The sequence below is a fragment of the Oculina patagonica genome, chromosome 13 (genome assembly GCF_052425735.1).
Source record: "Oculina patagonica isolate OP01 chromosome 13, crgOcupat, whole genome shotgun sequence".
Classification (NCBI taxonomy): domain Eukaryota; kingdom Metazoa; phylum Cnidaria; class Anthozoa; order Scleractinia; family Oculinidae; genus Oculina; species Oculina patagonica.
The window spans coordinates 23,746-42,500 of record NC_135770.1 but is presented as its reverse complement, the minus strand read 5'-3'; the positions used below and the strand labels follow the sequence as shown (position 1 = coordinate 42,500).

The 18,755-nt window shown below is 38.5% G+C and overlaps 1 protein-coding gene across 12 annotated transcripts in view; it reads right to left on the bottom strand.

Annotated features, from left to right (window-relative positions):
* LOC144634372 (uncharacterized) overlaps positions 1–18,755 on the bottom strand; it is a 164,047-nt gene that overhangs the window by 130,630 nt on the left and 14,662 nt on the right. For all 12 annotated transcript variants that reach the window (XM_078493318.1, XM_078493314.1, XM_078493317.1 and 9 more), the window contains 2 exons: positions 15,755–15,930; positions 12,003–12,113 (listed from right to left, as the gene is read on the bottom strand). In XM_078493318.1, coding sequence (XP_078349444.1) covers positions 12,003–12,113; positions 15,755–15,930 — 287 coding nt within the window. The remainder of the gene's footprint in view (positions 1–12,002; positions 12,114–15,754; positions 15,931–18,755) is intronic.

The window sequence follows — 18,755 nt, the reverse complement described above, 5'->3', positions numbered from 1 at the left end:
AGAAAGCGATGCATCACTTTCGATTGTGACTTCCTGTTTGACATCATAAAACTTCAACACTGGAGCTTTACAAACAAGATTCTTGATACTCTGGACAGCTTCATCATGAACAGGCAGCCAACACCATTCAGTATTCTTAAGCTCTAGTCGTCTCAACGGCTCGCAGACACTGGACAGGTTTGGTAAGAACGTGGCCAGGTAAGTAACCATGCCAAGGAATCGCTTCAGTGATTTGACATCTGTCGGGGTTGGCATGTGACGTATGGCACGAACTTTGTTTGGGTCGGTTACCACACCATCAGCTGTGAGTTGATGGCCCATGAATGGTACTTGTTATAGGCGAAGCTTATGATTCAACTCACGGCATCTTTGAAGGAAAGCCGTTAAATTCTGATCATGATCCTTAACTGCTCAACAACAGTGTCTCCAAATCCACAAACCAGGAAATCATCGGCGATAACTTCACTCCTTGGAGACCTTCAATTGCTTCATGCATCTTGCGCTGCCATATCTGGGCGCAGAACTTATGCCAAATGGCATTCTAAGCCAGGTGTTAGCAAGAGCATGACGTCATAGTAGAAATTGCAATACATCATCAGTGCTAACTTTGCCATGGTGCTGCATTCGTTTCACTTTTTCAATACTTTGTATCGGAATTTACGTTTAATGAAGTAAAAAATATTTTACTTGTCCATATATGATTTTCCATTACTAATATGAGAACCTTCCCCGTCCCCTCCCCACTACTTTTCTGATGCTCAATCCTAGCAGGGCCTCATCACTCGAATTATTGCTAAGGACCATGTACTTGTTAAAAATTTACCACAAAATAACTTTTGAACGTAAATGTAAGGTAGGGCATCCTATTATTATTATGTCAGTAGCCTCTACCCCTTATTTCTGATGCCCAACCCTCGGGAGGTGGCATCACTCGGATTTTTGTTAAGGACAATGTACTTGTCGAGAATCAATTAAAAAAATTGAATGGAAGTGAGTGCAAGGTTTGTCGCCACGGCTGCCGGACTATAATAATAATTAGGACATTAAAGGCCACACCGGTCAATACTAAGTACAGCAACTCTTTTCTTTTTTCTTAAAATAATATTTTTTTAAATAATACTTTATTCAAACACAAATGGTATTCGTGCACGTGCGTTATAATTTTTTTTTACATTTTTTTCCTTCTGTAAAACAACAACGCTTAAGGTGGCCCGCGGGTATTTATGAGGCTGACAATTCCTTTTTTTAAGCGTGTTTTAAATTGGGAAAACGTGAAGCGATTGCTTAGATTTTTGAGAATCTAAAAGAATAATCCTTAGATCATATAAAATCATAAATTTGTTTAAGCTGTAAGCGATTTTCGGAAGCCTTCGTATTTAGTGCAGAATGCACTATTGTGATGGTTTGGTGGGTTGTCGTCTGCTAACCCTCTCAAGCGCTAAAGCACTATAGTGTAAACTTTTAATCACCAATTAATTAATTAATATCAATTAATTAATTATTTCTGTTAGGGGGTAGGGGGTAGGGAGCAACAGACCGTGTGCCCTTGGTAGAAAGGGAAGTACATTTACGAAGAGCTCAAAGGTATATATTTGTTTCAGAAAGTACTATGCTCTCCTTGTGGTACTATTCTTTCTAGAAGAAAATACTTTGTGCTAAACGCATGCGCAGATTAATAGACGTCATAAACATCGCGTAATTCTTCCTGCGGAAGGATTCCTGTAGACTCCGTGGCGCCAAGTTAAAACTGCAAATTAATTGAATTAGACACTAAGGCGTCACAGTAGTTCATGTGAAATAATTCTTGTTATGGCAACGCTGTTTTCTTAGAATTGATGATCTGTTGTAGCATCTCATAAATATTCAGAAAAACCAAATTCTTAAATTAATCGATAATATCTGTGTTATCGATGTCGCCTTGTTTGCAGAAAATAAATCACGTTGCCATGTCATCACGTTACATCCGTTTTCGACAAAAACAACGGTATCATGTTACATTCTTTTTTAAGGAAAAGGAAAAGTATCTCATTTGCTGTTTCAATATCAAACTAAAATTCAAACTAACGAAAATTAAAATAGCAGGGACGTGTTTAGAAATTTTGTATCAAAGCCTAACGTGGTGTGCTTTTCAATGCGGTAGAATTCTTGTAGAATCCGTGGCGTTAATTAAATTAGACTTAAAGGGATCACAGCAGTCTAAGAGAAAAACAAAGGTATCATGTTACAAACCTTTGCACGAAAAGTACAAATATCACGTTTGCTGCTTCAATAGTCTTTTATAAAACCAGGTTAGCGAAAGTTGACATAAAAAACAACGGGTTTAAATGATTGAAAACTTTCTTTACTAAAAAATTGTGCTCTTAGAATGTCAACTAATCGCCCGCTTGTGTGACGTTTCAATTACGGCAATGTTTTTCCCGGATGTAGGTTGTCACCTGATTTAGTTGTTTGCTACATTTTTTTCGATCCGCCATTTTGGAAAGTGGAAGGAAGTTGGACAGCTCGACTGATCTGCTGATTAGATCGTGTGTTCTTTCACGAACCACCGTCATCCTACGCAGATCAGGTTTGGAGGAAATAAAGTGATGCAAGTAAACATAAAAACAACAACAACAACAACAAAACCTTTATTTATACACGATGGGATAAAAAGCTACATAGCTTGTGGGGTCGTGTGCAAATAAAACATTAAAACTAGTAGATAAAAACATTAAAACTATATTAAGGTAAAAACGCTAAACTAATTGCTAAAAATAGATAAATTGCTAAAATTGTTACAATGATAAAAAGATAAAAAGCGCTAAGATCTCTTACAATAAAGATTGTTAAAATTGGTGTTTTTGATTATGTTCGACTTGTTGATCATTTCTTTTCAAAATGGCGGATCGAAAGAAATGTAGCAACAGCGTTTCAAACTGAAAAGTAATCTCATTTGACTTATTTTCAAGCGAAATAATTATCATTCTGTCAATTGATTTGCCATATTGCATTCTGCACTAACCTTTGAGTCTCTGAATTAACCAGTAAAATGAGATTATTTTAAAAATGCCATGTTGTTCGAAGAGAGGTGTTAATTCCAAATACCGCACGATCTTCTGCCGCCAGGGAATACATGTACAGGAACGGTAATAGTCATTTTACTTCCACTATTTCAGGCCGTGTTATTTCCAAGTGGCAGAAGATCGTGCGGAATTTGAAAGTAACACCTCTCTTCGAAAACAACAGTATAACTTCATTCGAAATGCGGGGCTTACAAAGCGACTGGAACTTGGAAAGCAAATGTACCTGACTTTCCGACCGAAATTCTTCAAACCGTATGGAAGGAACAAACTGAAATTTGGCAAAAACCTTTGCAATATTCTGTTCTAGCTGCAGCATAAAAAATGCAAAACAAATCGACAAATTTTTCGCAATTTGAAATTACGTCATTTGTTTGATATTTTTTCAAAAATTCAGCTGAAAAGCATCCATCTTTATTGACTGCTAACATTTGATATATATATATATATATACGATCATTTTAACTTTTACACACGAGATTAACGTGACATCAGCCTCAAAACTGGCTGGGACTGGTTTATTATAAGTTTCAAATTTATGCGACGGTCAAGACAGACGCATAACGCAACAATTTTTTAAGGGCAAAATAAAGAAGTCGCTCGTTCAGGAAATCTACGGAGTGGATTTTCCTGTAAGTGGTTGTGAGTTAACTTTAACTGTTTGGCAGCGTTTTAGGTTAATTCCAAAAAAATTCACCGTGGCATTTTGGAATCAGTGGGATCAAGAAGAGCCACTTTGTGGAAGATCCCACTAGAAATTCCCATTCCCATTATTATTATTAAACGAAAGCTTCCGAAAATCGCTCACAGCTTAAAGAAATCGCGTTTGATCGCCACAAATTTTATGATTTTATAAGATCTAAGGATTATTCTTTTAGATTCTCAAAAATCTATTAAGCAATCTCTTCACGTTTTCCCAATTTAAAACGCGCTCAGAAAAGGGAATTGTCAGCCTCATAAATACTCGCGGGCCACCTTAATGCCCAAATTCTGTATTGCATTGCCATAAGTTATTACTTGGAATCGAACAATGTCTTCGATATTTAGTTTTTCAGCCGAAACGGCGACTTGAATGAAAACAGTAGTTCTAGCGAGATTAGTATGTCAACTATAAATTGAGTTTTCAATCAACCTTGTCTTTTGTGTCGCCAATCGGTGTCGCCGTCGTTGTTGCTTTTAAACTCCGTCCAGAAAAGACGTCATTTTTAGTGCAGAATGCACTATTGTGATGGTTTGGTGGGCAGTCGTCTACTAAACCCCTAAACCCCTCAAGCGCTAAAGCACTATACTGTAAACTTTTAATCGCCAATAATTAATTAATATCAATTAATTAATTATTATTTGTGGAGGGGGTAGTATAGGGGGTGGGGAGCACCTGACCGTACGCCCCAGGTAAAACGTGGGACATATCTACTTTACCTACATAATTATGAAGATTTCAAAGGTATATATTTGTTTCAGAAAACCTTTTGCTCTCCTTGTGGTATTATTCTTTCTAGAGTAAAGTACTTTGCGCCAAACGCATGTACATATTCCACTACGTTTTATTCTCAGGAACATTGCGTGCATCGCGCGTTTGCGGTAGGATTCCTGCAGACTCCGTGACGCCAAGTTAAAACCGCAAATTAATTAAATTAGATTTTAAGACTTTCGCAGCCGTTTCGTAATTAAGCATGCAAAAACTTGCTCCGTGATTTTTGGCATGAAACCCCTTATAAGCAGGAAACAAATATCCAAGCTGTAACGCGCTTTTAAAAACCTTTCGAAAGAGATGTTTTTTAAATTGATTTGTTCTTCACTTTTCGAGAAACGTCTTTCGAGCAGTTGAAACCGCAACTTAATTAAATTAAAGTGAAAAATTGCCTTAATTATTTAAAACAAAACAGCTGCCATCGATGTCGCGTAAAGAAAAACAAAAGAATCATGTTACAGCATTTGCAAGGAAAACAAGTGTCTTGTTACAAGCAAATAACAATCGTGTTACGGTTGAAAAGATAAGAGTAAGGAACTCCCGGGAAGGAACACAAGTGGTGTTTGGTGGAGACACACTAAAAAATATCCGAACATTTCAGCTAAAATATCTGAGAATGCCACTGAATTCGCTTCCTGTTTGTTTAATATTCTCGCGGGAACGGTTCAAATTGAAACTACACTCCTACGTGAAAAACAGAACCCAAGTTACCGTTCGCAAACAAACAAAAAAATCTCATAACATTTGCTTCGAGCAGAAACAAAACAATTTTAATGCACATTTTCTTTGGTCAGAACTATTACAACAAAGATTTTGTTTCGTTCACAAAAGAAATCAGTTCATTCAATTATAAAACAAACTAATTTAATTATCAAATTGTCACGAAATGGCACGTTCTTATTCTGTTGCCGCTATCGATGATAGTTCATTCGATTTTAACTCCAAAACATACCGACTAGTCTTTAAAAGGTGACCTTATATCTCCCAATCTGAAAAACTATTTCTTGGATTTATCGATAATATCTGTGTTATAATTAGTTTTATTAATTGCAAAACAACTTCAATCGATGTCACCCTGTTTGCCCTAGAAATGTATCAAGTTACATACGTTTTCGTCAAAAACAAGTGTTGCGTTACATAAGTTTAGGAGAAAAACAAACGTGTCATGTTTTACATTGAAATGTTTTTTTGTTAAAAAGGTGCTAAAATGTTTCAGAAAGTTCTTTCGTCGAAGCGATAAAAAAATTCGATAAACTTCGGTAATTTCTTGACATTCTCTGTCTTTGTTATTCTTTGAACGCACGTTCAAAGAATAACAAAGACAGAGAATGTCAAGAAATTACCGAAGTGCTAAAATGTTTTCTCGTTTAGCGAGACGTTTCGGGAATAACCCCTTCATCAGTCGCAAAGTAAAAACCGTTGAGCGATTATCAAACGTTGACGTTGCGCGCGCGACATATGGCGTAGATGCCATATAAAGGTCGCGCGCGCGAAAGAAATTAAATGAAACTAAATAAATTTAAAGTCCACGTTCAAGCCTCTTGGGGCAAGTGTTCCCAGCCTGAAAATCAGCCTTCTTTCATCACGCTGTCTTCTTTCCGTGTCGCCGTTCACCTGGCTCACCACAGACACTTGCATGTCATTGATCTCGTTGTGGTCCGGGAGGTTAAAGTGTTCAGCGACAGGGAATCCGCCTCCTTGGTAGCGGGGATTCGTTCATTCGGGAATGTTCGTCCGTGTCTTTTTCTTTGGGCGAATGCACCTTCAAGAAGACCAGGTACACCAGCCACATCAATTTCTTGGGCTTCTGTCTTAAACATGGTATCATTCCCGTCGGTTTCAAGATCAGCTTTCATCCTTCCGTACACGGAATGGACAGCCGTGGATATCACCAACAAGTAGGGAGCAAAACTTTTTCTTTTTCACGAAATCTAATGCGTACCACTTTATCGCACTTGTGTAGAGTGTGTGATGACTTGTCCGTTTCTATAACGGATACTCGAAGTGAACTACGCCGGGTGTGTGCTAACGTAGATGAACGTGATCTATACAATCGCATTAGCCATTTAATACACATAGTTAACAGTGACTGGTTTCAGTATCTGAAACTTATTAAAGATCGTAAGCTTCAGAAGTTAACTGCTAATGCCACGAACCTGACAAGACATCAGGAAGTAGTTGACGGGAACGATTCAATGACGGTTGAGAACTTGACCATAAAAACAATTCCTGATAGTCTTAATCTTTCTGAAGCTGAAAAATCGGTTCTCCAAAAAGGCCTAAATTTTATTCCAACCAAACCTAAAACTGACGAATTTACAACAAAAGAGGACTGTGAAAAATTCTTCAGAAGACTGCGACTAAAAGCTTTTTTTCATGACAAAGATCATGAAAGTAATGGGTCATTGGATGCCCCCAGTGAAGATGTGATCTTTGACCAGCTAAAGCCAAAACAATCCACATGGATACCGCCATCAGGCAAGTTCTCTGCCTTAGATCATTATTTTCAGCATTGTCAGACTGAAATTAACCAAATCGATTTCAATCAGCCCGTGAGCGTAAAGAATCTGTCAAAAGAGGAGCAAGATGCCTTAAAATCACTCCATAATCGTACCGACATTGTTATCGAGCCAGCCGATAAAGGTGGAGCAGTTGTGGTATGGGATCGAGATTTGTATCAAGAAGAAGCAATGAAACAGCTGTCCGATGAACGGTTTTACCAACAAATTGATCAAGAGATAGTAGAGGCGCAGCACAAAGAAGTCACATCTACCATTAGTCATGCCATAAGTACATGTGATTTGCCTCCTAAAGCTAAAAATCTCAACGTCGATCATCCCAGAACTTCCAAATTCTACATGCTTCCTAAGATTCACAAAGCTGGCAACCCTGGACGTCCGATCGTTTCTGCATGCAGTTGTCCCACTTCTAACATCTCTGCCTACCTTGATTCAGTCATCGCCCCTCTTGTAAAACAACTTCCGACCTATGTCAAAGACACAAGCCATGCACTTCAAATGCTGGACTCATTCACATTTTCAGGCCCTAACAGATATCTGTTTACAATGGATATAAAATCTCTCTATACGGTAATTCCAAACAACGATGGCCTGCAAGCTTTGAAGCACATCTCGATCTACGTCCGGTACAGCAACCACCAACGGACACTCTTGTTAGACTGGCTGAACTGGTTCCAAGCTTAAACACATTTGACTTTGGCGGAACCCATTACCAGCAGGTTGGAGGTGTTGCTATGGGAACGAAGATGGGACCCAATTATGCATGCCTGTTCGTTGGGTATGTGGAACAGAAGATGTTTGCAGACTACCATGGTCAGAAGCCAGAGCTCTACAAGCGTTACATCGACGACGTACTTGGCGCTTCGTCTGGTACACGTGAAGATCTCGAGAGTTTTATAGAGTTCTGCTCGTCTTACCATCCTTCTCTTAAGTACACGTTTGAGATCAGTGAATCGTCCATTCCATTCCTGGACCTTTCCCTCTCCATATCCAACGACAGAATATCTACTTCAATTCATTACAAACCAACAGACACCCACAACTACCTCCATTACAGCTCCTCTCATCCTACTCAATGCAAGAACGGCATACCATTCGGCCAATTCCTTCGTCTTCGTAGGATCTGCTCGAATGACAGTGACTTTGACATCAAATCAAATGTCATCATTCTTTGCAAAGAGAGGTTATCCACGGGACGTCATTACCAGCAGCCTGAGGCGAGCCAAAAATATCAGCCGTGAGAGAGCCCTTGGGAATTCTGACCGAGTGAATAGAACCGAACGATCCGAAAAAGTGCCTCTGGTCCTCACCCACCATCCAAAGAACCAGGAAGTCAAGAAGATTCTACTTCAGAACTTCCGTATCCTGACCGAAGACCCCCATGCCAAGGATGTATTTACCACCAAGCCCGTGTGCGTCTATCGGCGGGATACCAACCTTAAGGACATCCTGGTTAGTAGCACTTTCTCGCCTCACCCTGATCAAGATCAAGCACCAGCAGGAACATTTCCTTGCCACAGACCCAGGTGCCGCACATGCGACTTCACGGGGAGGACGGCAACGGTAACTTCTGCTGGCGGGAGTGTTCATGTTAAGGGACGGTTCGACTGCACTGCGGCTGGCGTAGTCTATGGGATCGTGTGCCAACGCTGTCACATGATCTACATTGGCGAAACCGGTCGCAGGCTTTCCGTCCGTTTCGGTGAGCACCTCCGTTCTGTAGAAGGCTTCCATCAGAATCCTCCCTACCAAGGAGGCGGATTCCCTGTCGCTGAACACTTTAACCTCCCGGACCACAGCAAGATCAATGACATGCAAGTGTCTGTGGTGAGCCAGGTGAACGGCGACACGGCAAGAAGACAGCGTGAGGAAAGAAGGTTGGGAACACTTGCCCCAAGAGGCTTGAACGTGGACTTTAAATTTATTTAGTTTTATTTAATTTCTTTCGCGCGCGCGACCTTTATATGGCACCTACGCCATATGTCGCGCGCGCAACGTACCGTTTGATAATCGCTCAACGGTTTTTACTTTGCGACTGATGAAGGGGTTATTCCCGAAACATCTCGCTAAACGAGAAAACATTTTAGCACTTTTTTAACAAAAAAACATTTCAATGTACTGTTTTATCACAGCGTGGGAAATGAAAACAGCTTCTTTACAGCCACAAACAAAAAGGAAGCTTTTACATAGAAGCCTAAAGAATTTTAACGCCAAGCCAGGTAAGAAGGAATTCTTTGCTTTGGAAAACGTTTTTAAGCAAATTGTTTGCGGTATACAGATGTTCCGTGACAACATGGGCTTATGCCGAAATTTGAATATTGATCGAAAGTGAAATATTTATCGCTGTGACCGTTGAAAATACCGAGAAATTCTTTGCTTTGGAAAACGTTTTTAAGCAAAGTGTTTGCGGTATACAGATGTTCCGTGACAACATGGGCTTATGCCGAAATTTGAATATTGATCGAAAGTGAAATATTTATCGCTGTGACCGTTGAAAATACCGAGAAATGGGCTAAAACGGTTGAAACGGCCTGACAAGGAACGGAACCTTTTACTTTTCTCACTTTTTCTTTCGCCCAGCCCCTGAGGAAGGTTTGTTTTGCAACCCGAAATATAGGGAAGTGTTTTTCTCAATATATTCTAGTTTTTTATCCACTTTGTTTATTTTTGACCGCTTTAGCCGTCAGGATCAGTTTGCCGTCTCCAACGGAGAGGGGCACGTTACTTTTGATCGCCAATCAATCTGTTTCCACTATTACTCGGTGAGGACAAAATTGGCGCCTTATCGCATCTTCCATGCGTGACAATATGCCGTCGGAATTTGAAATTGTATCTGGAGGCAAAATCTTTTGGCAGCCTTTCAGTACTTTAAAAAATGATTTTTTTTTAATATTAATCTAATAACAACAAAATGTGTAATAAAGTGAAGAAAGATGTTTGTCGTGGTGTAAATAAAAAGAGCGTCGTTGAAGTAATATTTCAAAAACGAGTGCGAGTGTTTCGGGGTTTCCAAACACGTCGTAGGCCGAGTGCTTTTATTGTTTTCGAGTGTTTGGAAACCCCGATGAAACACGAAGCACGAGTTTTTGAAATAGCTTCTCAATCGACGCCTAATTGCAAACAAAATATATTATTATACATTAAAATTACTTTGAAACATGTGATTGGTCGAGAGCATTCGGTCAATATACAGTAGCATGTGAACTTGACATGATAACCCAATATCTACAGCAGATATTGGGTTATCATGTCGAGTTCAAAGTCCGCCTAGTCCGTGTAGTACTGTCAAACTTTTGAAAATATGGCTGAGCGATTCGCCTCCGTTTCCGAAGAGGAATTGAAAGTTTTGATCGAGAACAAAGATTCTAAAAACACCAAGAGAACAACAAAAACAAGTGTAAAAACTCTGAATGATTATTTGAGGGAGAAGAACCTGGAGGAACCACAAGATAAAACCGCTTTGGCCCATGTTCTGACGAAGTTTTAAGCCGGCGCTAGAAAAAGTGATGGCAAATTGTTTGAAAACGTATAATAAAACAATTATTGAATTCGGTTTTCGCATGGTATCTTGAATTATCAAAACCTCGTGTCCGTGTTATCTGCCTCAGCCTTCGGCTTCGGCAGATAACACTTACCTCGACCTTGATTATTCCGGATATCACAAAAACCTCATCCAATAACTGTTTATTATTCACGAAAACTTAATTTTTTATTTCTTTTGTTTAATTTATAGCGCACAGTTTGCAATCGGGGCCTTATTGCAAACAAAGGATAATATTGACGAAAACATTGAATTGTTGCTATCTTTTGTTTAATTAGCGCATAGTTTGTGATGATTATGTAAGATCCGTGTTTTTCACAACTAAAAGCTTGTTTACTTCAAGCCGCCACAATTTGCATGCAGTGGTCGACAGTGGCGTCCTGCTAGTTTTGAAACGTGCATGGGTTAGCTGAGGATGAATATCGCCGGTTTCGGCCGCAGTCAAAGTATAGTGGACAAGTGAGCCGTTGAGGTTTTGAGAATCAAACTTGCCAAACAGCGCGCGAGCAAAAATCCCTTTAAACTTCTTTACTTGACCCGGGAAGTGTGTTCAAGGATGTTCACCGCGTGCAAAGTCTTGAAGAGAAGTTTGAAGACCTGGATGGTCTGTCTTTAAAATATTGGCTCACAAAATTCGTTCACCAAAAACTCGGTTGGGAATAAGAACGGTGTTTGATCGCTACGAGATGTTCAGGAATGTTTCTGAATTGCACTAGCACTGTAAACGTAAATTTTAGAGTGATTCTACTTAACCCGTGAAACAGAAGCTTGTCTATTCAGTCGGTGTTTGTGTCATTAATATTTAAATTAGGATAACCCCGCATCACAAGGGTTTGACGTTTTATCAAACTCTAGAGTTTGATATTTCATCAAACTATCGTGGAAAGGCCTCTGTCCAGTGCTTCATCGGGTTTTCAAACCACAACTTCTTAACCCGATTTTTCGACTTAAAAACGTGAGAAACCTGTACGTTGTTTGGGCTTTGACCTTGTTTTGACTGAATGCGTGATGGTATTTGCCGAGTTTGAAGAAATTGTTGTTGTACGAGATTTGCGCAAGTTGCTTTCTCGCAATTTTTTCATGAATGTTATTAATAAGTAATCGCATGATTTTTCTTGTGCAATTTTAGATAAATAAGCACTCGTAAATTTTCCAAATACTACAAATTGTACTTGCCCTATGGGCTCGTGCAATTTTGTAAGCCTTTCAAAACTTTACTCGTGCTTATTTATCCCAAATTGCACTCGAAATCACGTGATTTCTTACAAAATTGGGTTCCTTCCGTAGATTTGCGAAAATGTTCGTTTCTTGCCTCACGTACGTGTTTCATATGAGTGCAAAATTCCCCATTCCCCTTCTTGTAACACTTAAAAAATACAGTTAAACTAAGCAACACGACAGTTATTGCTTACCACAGCCGGATTCATCACTTCCGTCAGCGCAATCAGCCTTTTCATTACACATTTTAGTATTTGAGATGCACTTCGTTTTGTCCTCGCACAGCCATTCACCTTGCAGGCATTCTGTTAGGGGAGATGATAACAGAAAATATAGAAAAACTATTTAGGCACTGAATGCCGTGCATTTTCAATCACATCAAATATTTAACTATAAATATAACTTACTTGAAGAAGTGTAATTTCTCAAATGTTACTATGAGTGAAAAAATGTTTAGACAGACCTAGCCTATGCACTCTGTAGAACCTACATAGGTTCCTCAAATAGCATGAAAAAATAAATTTGCCCTCTTCCATAATTCATGATGTTCATAAGGGATTGCTCCAGCAACATTGACTTAAGGAGAGGGGAGGAAAAATAATCAGAAGACAGTAAATGGTAATGCATCAACAGTGTTGTCCAAAATAGTTCTAAAGTGTGTGATATCATGCTAGACTGTACCACCAGTCATGTTATGGAAATAAATATTTAAAATTGTAATGTTAAGGTGGCTGGTTATGGCTTTCGGCGCTACTGCACTTAGATGGGTTATTACTACCACTCTTTATCTTTATCACTCTCCAGTGGATTTCATGTCATAATTTTCTTGACACAACAATTGACAAAAGCAAGAGTAACACTCATTACGAATACACTCATGAGCTCAATACGAAATATGTGAAATATATAGGAGTTTTAATTGACAAATATCTTTCGTGGAAGTATCACATTGATTACATCTCATCAAAAATAAGTAACGGAATTGGTATTATTACAAGGCTAAGACAACTTCTACCATTTACAACCCTTTTAAATATTTACCGCTTGTTAATCGAACCGTATATTTCTAATTTTCTCGAGTGCCTGGGGCTAAGCCGCTAATGTACGTCTTAACCTTATGCTAAGCCCGGATTTTCCGGGATTTAGAGGAAATGGTCATTCAACCACTTCTGACGTCACCGATTTACACGTCAGCAGATCTTTGTGATATGCAACTTACACAGATTGGATAGATCTGTCTACACGACTGTCATTTTTGAATATCTACTGTATTATGACAGAGCTTATCGAGAAAACGCGATCAGATTTGGTGCAAAATTGGTGGTAAAACAGGCCAGCGTACACGAACTTGATCATGGTCACCAACCGAGGCTTTTTATTTGATAAAGATCAAAACATTCAGGCCAGAAGAAAGGATGGAGAGAGTAGAAGGTAGAGAGAATAAGAAAACAGAGAAAAACGAAAAGAAACGGAGCAAGGAAAAAAACGGAACGGTTCTGCAAAAATAAAGTCCAAATTTTGGCTCATGCTCATGCGCCAAAGTAGAATGTTTTACAATTTTACATGAAATCTTCATCAAAATCTTCCTGCAGTGTGAGAAAGTGCATTTCTAGCAAAGTCTATAAAAATTTAGCACCGTAGCGCCAAAAAATTAATTTAACGGTTAAAAGACGTGTTTTTCGGAGTAATTTCAGCATATTTAGGGTCAAAAATTGGCTATTCTACAGAAGCGTGCACTCCTAATAATGTATTTTTCGGATTTTAAAGCTCGCAGTGCTCCACTTTTTGATAGCTCCGGAATCCTTCCGTTAAAAATTCTCTACTTCAAATCGGTTGCCTCTCTATTCCATACCATCAATTATCATCGTGCTCCGAAGAATATTTTTAAACTATTAATTCTCGCGCAACAGATACATTCCCATTTTACGAGATTCTCAGCAGCTGCTATTTTTCATGTCAATAATCGAAAGTAAATCAACAGTTATTTTCCCTCGCTAGAATTGGCGAAAAGATATGGAATGGTATACCTAAAGAACTTAATGAGTTTATGAAATAAATATATGAAATTCATATTTGTACTGCGGATATACATTTTAAGCAAATGAAAGATCACCGCAGTAATGTACTCACAATGTACACTAAGTAAACTCAGTGATAACTAAGTAAACTCAGTGTGCCATGACATGAGGATACCTAAACTTCGAGCCAGGATTCGAGCCAGGATCCGAGCCAGGATCCGAGCTAGGATCAGAGCCAGGATTCGAGCTAGGATTCGAGCTAGGTTAGCCTAACTAGCGCTCCGGTTAGCCTGAATAGCACTCCGGTTAGCCTAAATAGTGTTCGGTTAGCCTAACTAGCACTCCGGTTAGCCTAAATGGCACTCCGGTTAGCCTACTTTGCCTTGGGTTGCTTGCGGTTAGCTTTTATAATAGGGTTAGGGGTTAGGGTTAGGGTTAGGATCCTAGCTCAGATCCTAGCTCGGATCCTAGCTCGGATCCTAGCTCGGGTCCTGGCTCGGATCCTAGCTCGGGTCCTGGCTCAGATCCTGTCTCGGATCCTCTCTCGGATCCTGGCTTTATTATTAGTTTATCTCCCATGACATGTGTCATGAATTCTTACGTGTTTTCTTCAAATACTTACTCGTTTTCTTTTCACCTTATTAGAGATTTTTCGCATAAGCCCGCTTCATATGCTAATGATCCGCTATAAGTGGATTTAGCAGAAATACCCAGGAGACTAGCCTTTCCTTTGTTTAAAGGATCGACGTGAACAGAACTTTGTTGGGCAGATTGTTAAATTTTTGTTATAAAAAAACAACCTAGCAGTTGGAAACCTATGGCGTCATTCTAGGCATGTTGTGCTATTCAGACTCTATTTAAACCGAGTTCCCGCAAAAGTAAAGTTGAGTAAACACAAAAAAGCGTAAGATGTTTTGTGGGAATATGACAAAAAATTCGGAAATAAAGATGATTTTGTGTGAGGTAACACGAAACTTGCATAAGCGCATACATACACGATTCGCAAGAATTTTTTTTATCCAAGACTGCGAGTCATGGTCGAGCCGTTAGTTGTTATTGTTGTTGCTTTTTTTGCCCGTCGCATTTCTGTGCAAAATAGAACGCTTTCATTTTAATTGACAAGAAAATGATTGTCTTGAACAAAAACAACGGCTTGTGCATGTTCCTTTGCAATCAAAACTGGTCTCCTGGGGAATTCTACTAAATTCACTAATAGTAGATGATTAGCATATGGAGTGGTCTTATGCGAAACATCTCTAATTTACGCATTTTTATTCTGTAATTTTTCACACATCTTTACTCTATATATTTATTTATTCGCGCTATTTTTATCATTCGTTGTAAAATTCATTAACTATTCATGAGGGTGCAAACCAATCCCAGCACAGTATTCAGATCACATGTACACAACTGCAAACCCCCAATACAAATCAAACAATAGAATTAACTTTTCATACAAATTCCTGCTCAGCTAATTAGTATTCATTAACTTTTGATACAGATCTCTACCGAATCGCATAACAATACTTTGCATTCAATATAAAGTAGAAAAAATATTCGCCCATACAGATCTCCAGCTCATATTTTATCTACTACTTAAAGCTGGCAGTTTGGCAGCCGAAGCTTATATTTTAACAAAATTTTTAACCAGAGAACGCTTCAAAAATTTTTACATTACTTAATATATTACTAAATTATTTACTAAATACCTAAAAATTTAAACCTTTAGGTCAGTCTTTGCTCGAGCTGTCACACGCGTGCACGATTTAGCATTGATTATCCATCTAATTCAACCGGAAGTTTTCCGTGATCTTGTGTAAAACAAATCGACCAATTTTTTTCATAGATTACAATTTTTGATCAAAGCAATGGCGCCATAAATTGTCCAAAATTTAAATTTAATATCCTGCATCATCTTGAGGGCTTACCACACAGGTTGGATAAAGACTTGACTTTTTTGTTCTGATACTTTAATGGTGTGGCACACTTTACCCATTCTGCACTGAGAAAGAGAGCATTTCTGTCGAAAGGTCTCTGGCGAGCCAGCTCCAGTCTAAACGATTCAAGATTACAGTCACAGTGGAATGGGTTGTCACTTAACTCACTGTAAAAATAATAAAATAGAATTATTACTGCAGTTACCCCTAAAATGCCTAGAAATACAATAAGTTTCGTTTATGATTTAAATTATACATTTCATGAATCTTATTGTACTGCAGGCATGTTTAGAATTAGAAAACAAATATTGTCACTGACTAAAAAAAAAATTAAAATGGACTTTTCGGTTAAAAATACTGTAAACTCCTTCAGCATAGATTAAAATGGCGTCCAGATCTAAATTCGGTGGGTTTTTTAAAAAAAAAATAAAAAATAAATACCACCCTCCAACAACAGTTCCCGGCCCCAAAATTTCGACCTTCTTTGGAATTGCAGAGAAACGTTGTCTGTAAAATTTCTTGTGCTGATTGTTCATGGTGTTACATTGGTGAGACGAACTATATCCATACGAAGTTTTGGGGTGAGCGGATGAAATAAAAAGCAATTTTTGGCTTGTTTTTGTCGAGCAGTGGTGTTTATCGCGCGTCGGAAGTGTTCACCCTTGCATACATTTAGGTAAGAGTAAACTAAAATTTAAAATATCGGTTAAATAGGGTTTAAATGCTTTAGAACAGTCAAGAAACAACACATAAACAACATATGATGTAAAATGTGAGCTTTACTAGCTGTTTGTTATATTTTCTTTCGATATGAATTTTTGCTATAAAGTTTCATACAAATCCTTATAATTTTGACGCCTCGATTTTGACCGAGTTGTCAAAGCGTGAGCCTGGGCTCCCTGTGTTAAAACACTCGAAGATAAATTTCATATCTCCGCACAATCAAACTAAAATTGAACTCTTAACACATTTCAACATATATATATATATATATGTATATATAAAAAAAAAATAAAAAATAAATACCACCCTCCAACAACAGTTCCCGGCCCCAAAATTTCGACCTTCTTTGGAATTGCAGAGAAACGTTGTCTGTAAAATTTCTTGTGCTGATTGTTCATGGTGTTACATTGGTGAGACGAACTATATCCATACGAAGTTTTGGGGTGAGCGGATGAAATAAAAAGCAATTTTTGGCTTGTTTTTGTCGAGCAGTGGTGTTTATCGCGCGTCGGAAGTGTTCACCCTTGCATACATTTAGGTAAGAGTAAACTAAAATTTAAAATATCGGTTAAATAGGGTTTAAATGCTTTAGAACAGTCAAGAAACAACACATAAACAACATATGATGTAAAATGTGAGCTTTACTAGCTGTTTGTTATATTTTCTTTCGATATGAATTTTTGCTATAAAGTTTCATACAAATCCTTATAATTTTGACGCCTCGATTTTGACCGAGTTGTCAAAGCGTGAGCCTGGGCTCCCTGTGTTAAAACACTCGAAGATAAATTTCATATCTCCGCACAATCAAACTAAAATTGAACTCTTAACACATTTCAACATATATATATATATATATATATATATATATATATATATATATATATATATATATATATATATACTTCTTGAACTTGAATAGAATAAATTTGTAGAGCGCTCAACTCTGAGAGGAGCAGTGATAATAATGGTCAAAAGTAGGAAGATTTCAATTCATCGTTTTATTGCGACAACGCTGTTTCGTGTGATCAAAGTATGACCACACTCATCAGGCAACATCAACGAATGACCGTTAAAATACATAAACTGGCAATAAAAGGCTAACTTAAGGTTGCTATGCGATATAAAAACAGTTGCTATGATATATAAAAACTATAGGGTTTGAAAACAGAAATTGCGTATACTAAAGATTGCGTTACTTAATCACAAAGTTCTTGAGAAGGAATCTGTTTCTGTGTGGGCACGAGCTTGCTAGTTCATTTCGCTTGTTAAGACTGCATAAATTCTTCTTACAAATGATTACAATTTTTTCAAAAAGACATAGATTACATTTGTTGTTAATGTTATTGTAGGGTCTACACTGCTTAATAATTCTCCACTTGATACTGAAAGGTTTGTTGGTGTCTTGGAGTGTCCAAACGTGTTTAGACAGTTCAGTCTCGTTTCTCTTGCTTTCGTGTCGAAAAGATGCTGTGTGGTTTCTGTAGGGGTCTTTGAAATTACTAGCGAGGCCTACGTATGATTCTGATGATGTTTGTGTTGTGACTGTGGCTTGATAAACTACATTTTGTGACAGGCATTTTCCGTCGAGTGGGCATTGATCTTTCTTTCATGTTTGTGTTGTTTGGACTGGTGGTAATCTGATAGTACTGCTTTGTTGTGTGACGAGATGATACTTTTCATGTTAGGCATGCAGGAGTAGCTGAGCTTTAGTGTATGTTTGTTGAAGATCTTGTGTAGGGGGTGTCCGCTTGGGAAGCATCTGTCAATGATGTTTAGGAACTTCCTTCCCAGGTTAGTTTTCACGTTAGCATCCCATGGGGGGTTGTACCATACGATTTTTCGTTGGCGATTTCTGTTGCGCTTCGGCTGAGGGTTGTACGTGAGCTTGTGGTTGTAGCCGCTCTCGTCAAGCGCTTTCTGGTACGGCGGAATGGCTTCGTCGAAAACTTTCTGGTTAGATGAAATGCTGGTTAGTCGTTTGTTGATATTTTCTGGGATGTTCTTTAGAAGTGCGGGTGGGTGGTTGCTGTGACGGTGGACGTAGAGGATTTTGTTGTTGGGTTTCATGAAGGGCTTGTAAGATCCGCTTGTGAGGTCGAGGGTTACGTCTAGGAAGTTTATGGTTTTCTTGTTTGCTTCGATGGTGATTTTGAGACCATTTGACTTGAAAATGTCACAAACTTCTTGTTTTATTTTCTCGATTTGCTTGGGTGTTGCTTTGCAAACCGCCAGACCATCGTCACGGTAGAGACCAACTTGGCCTTTAAAT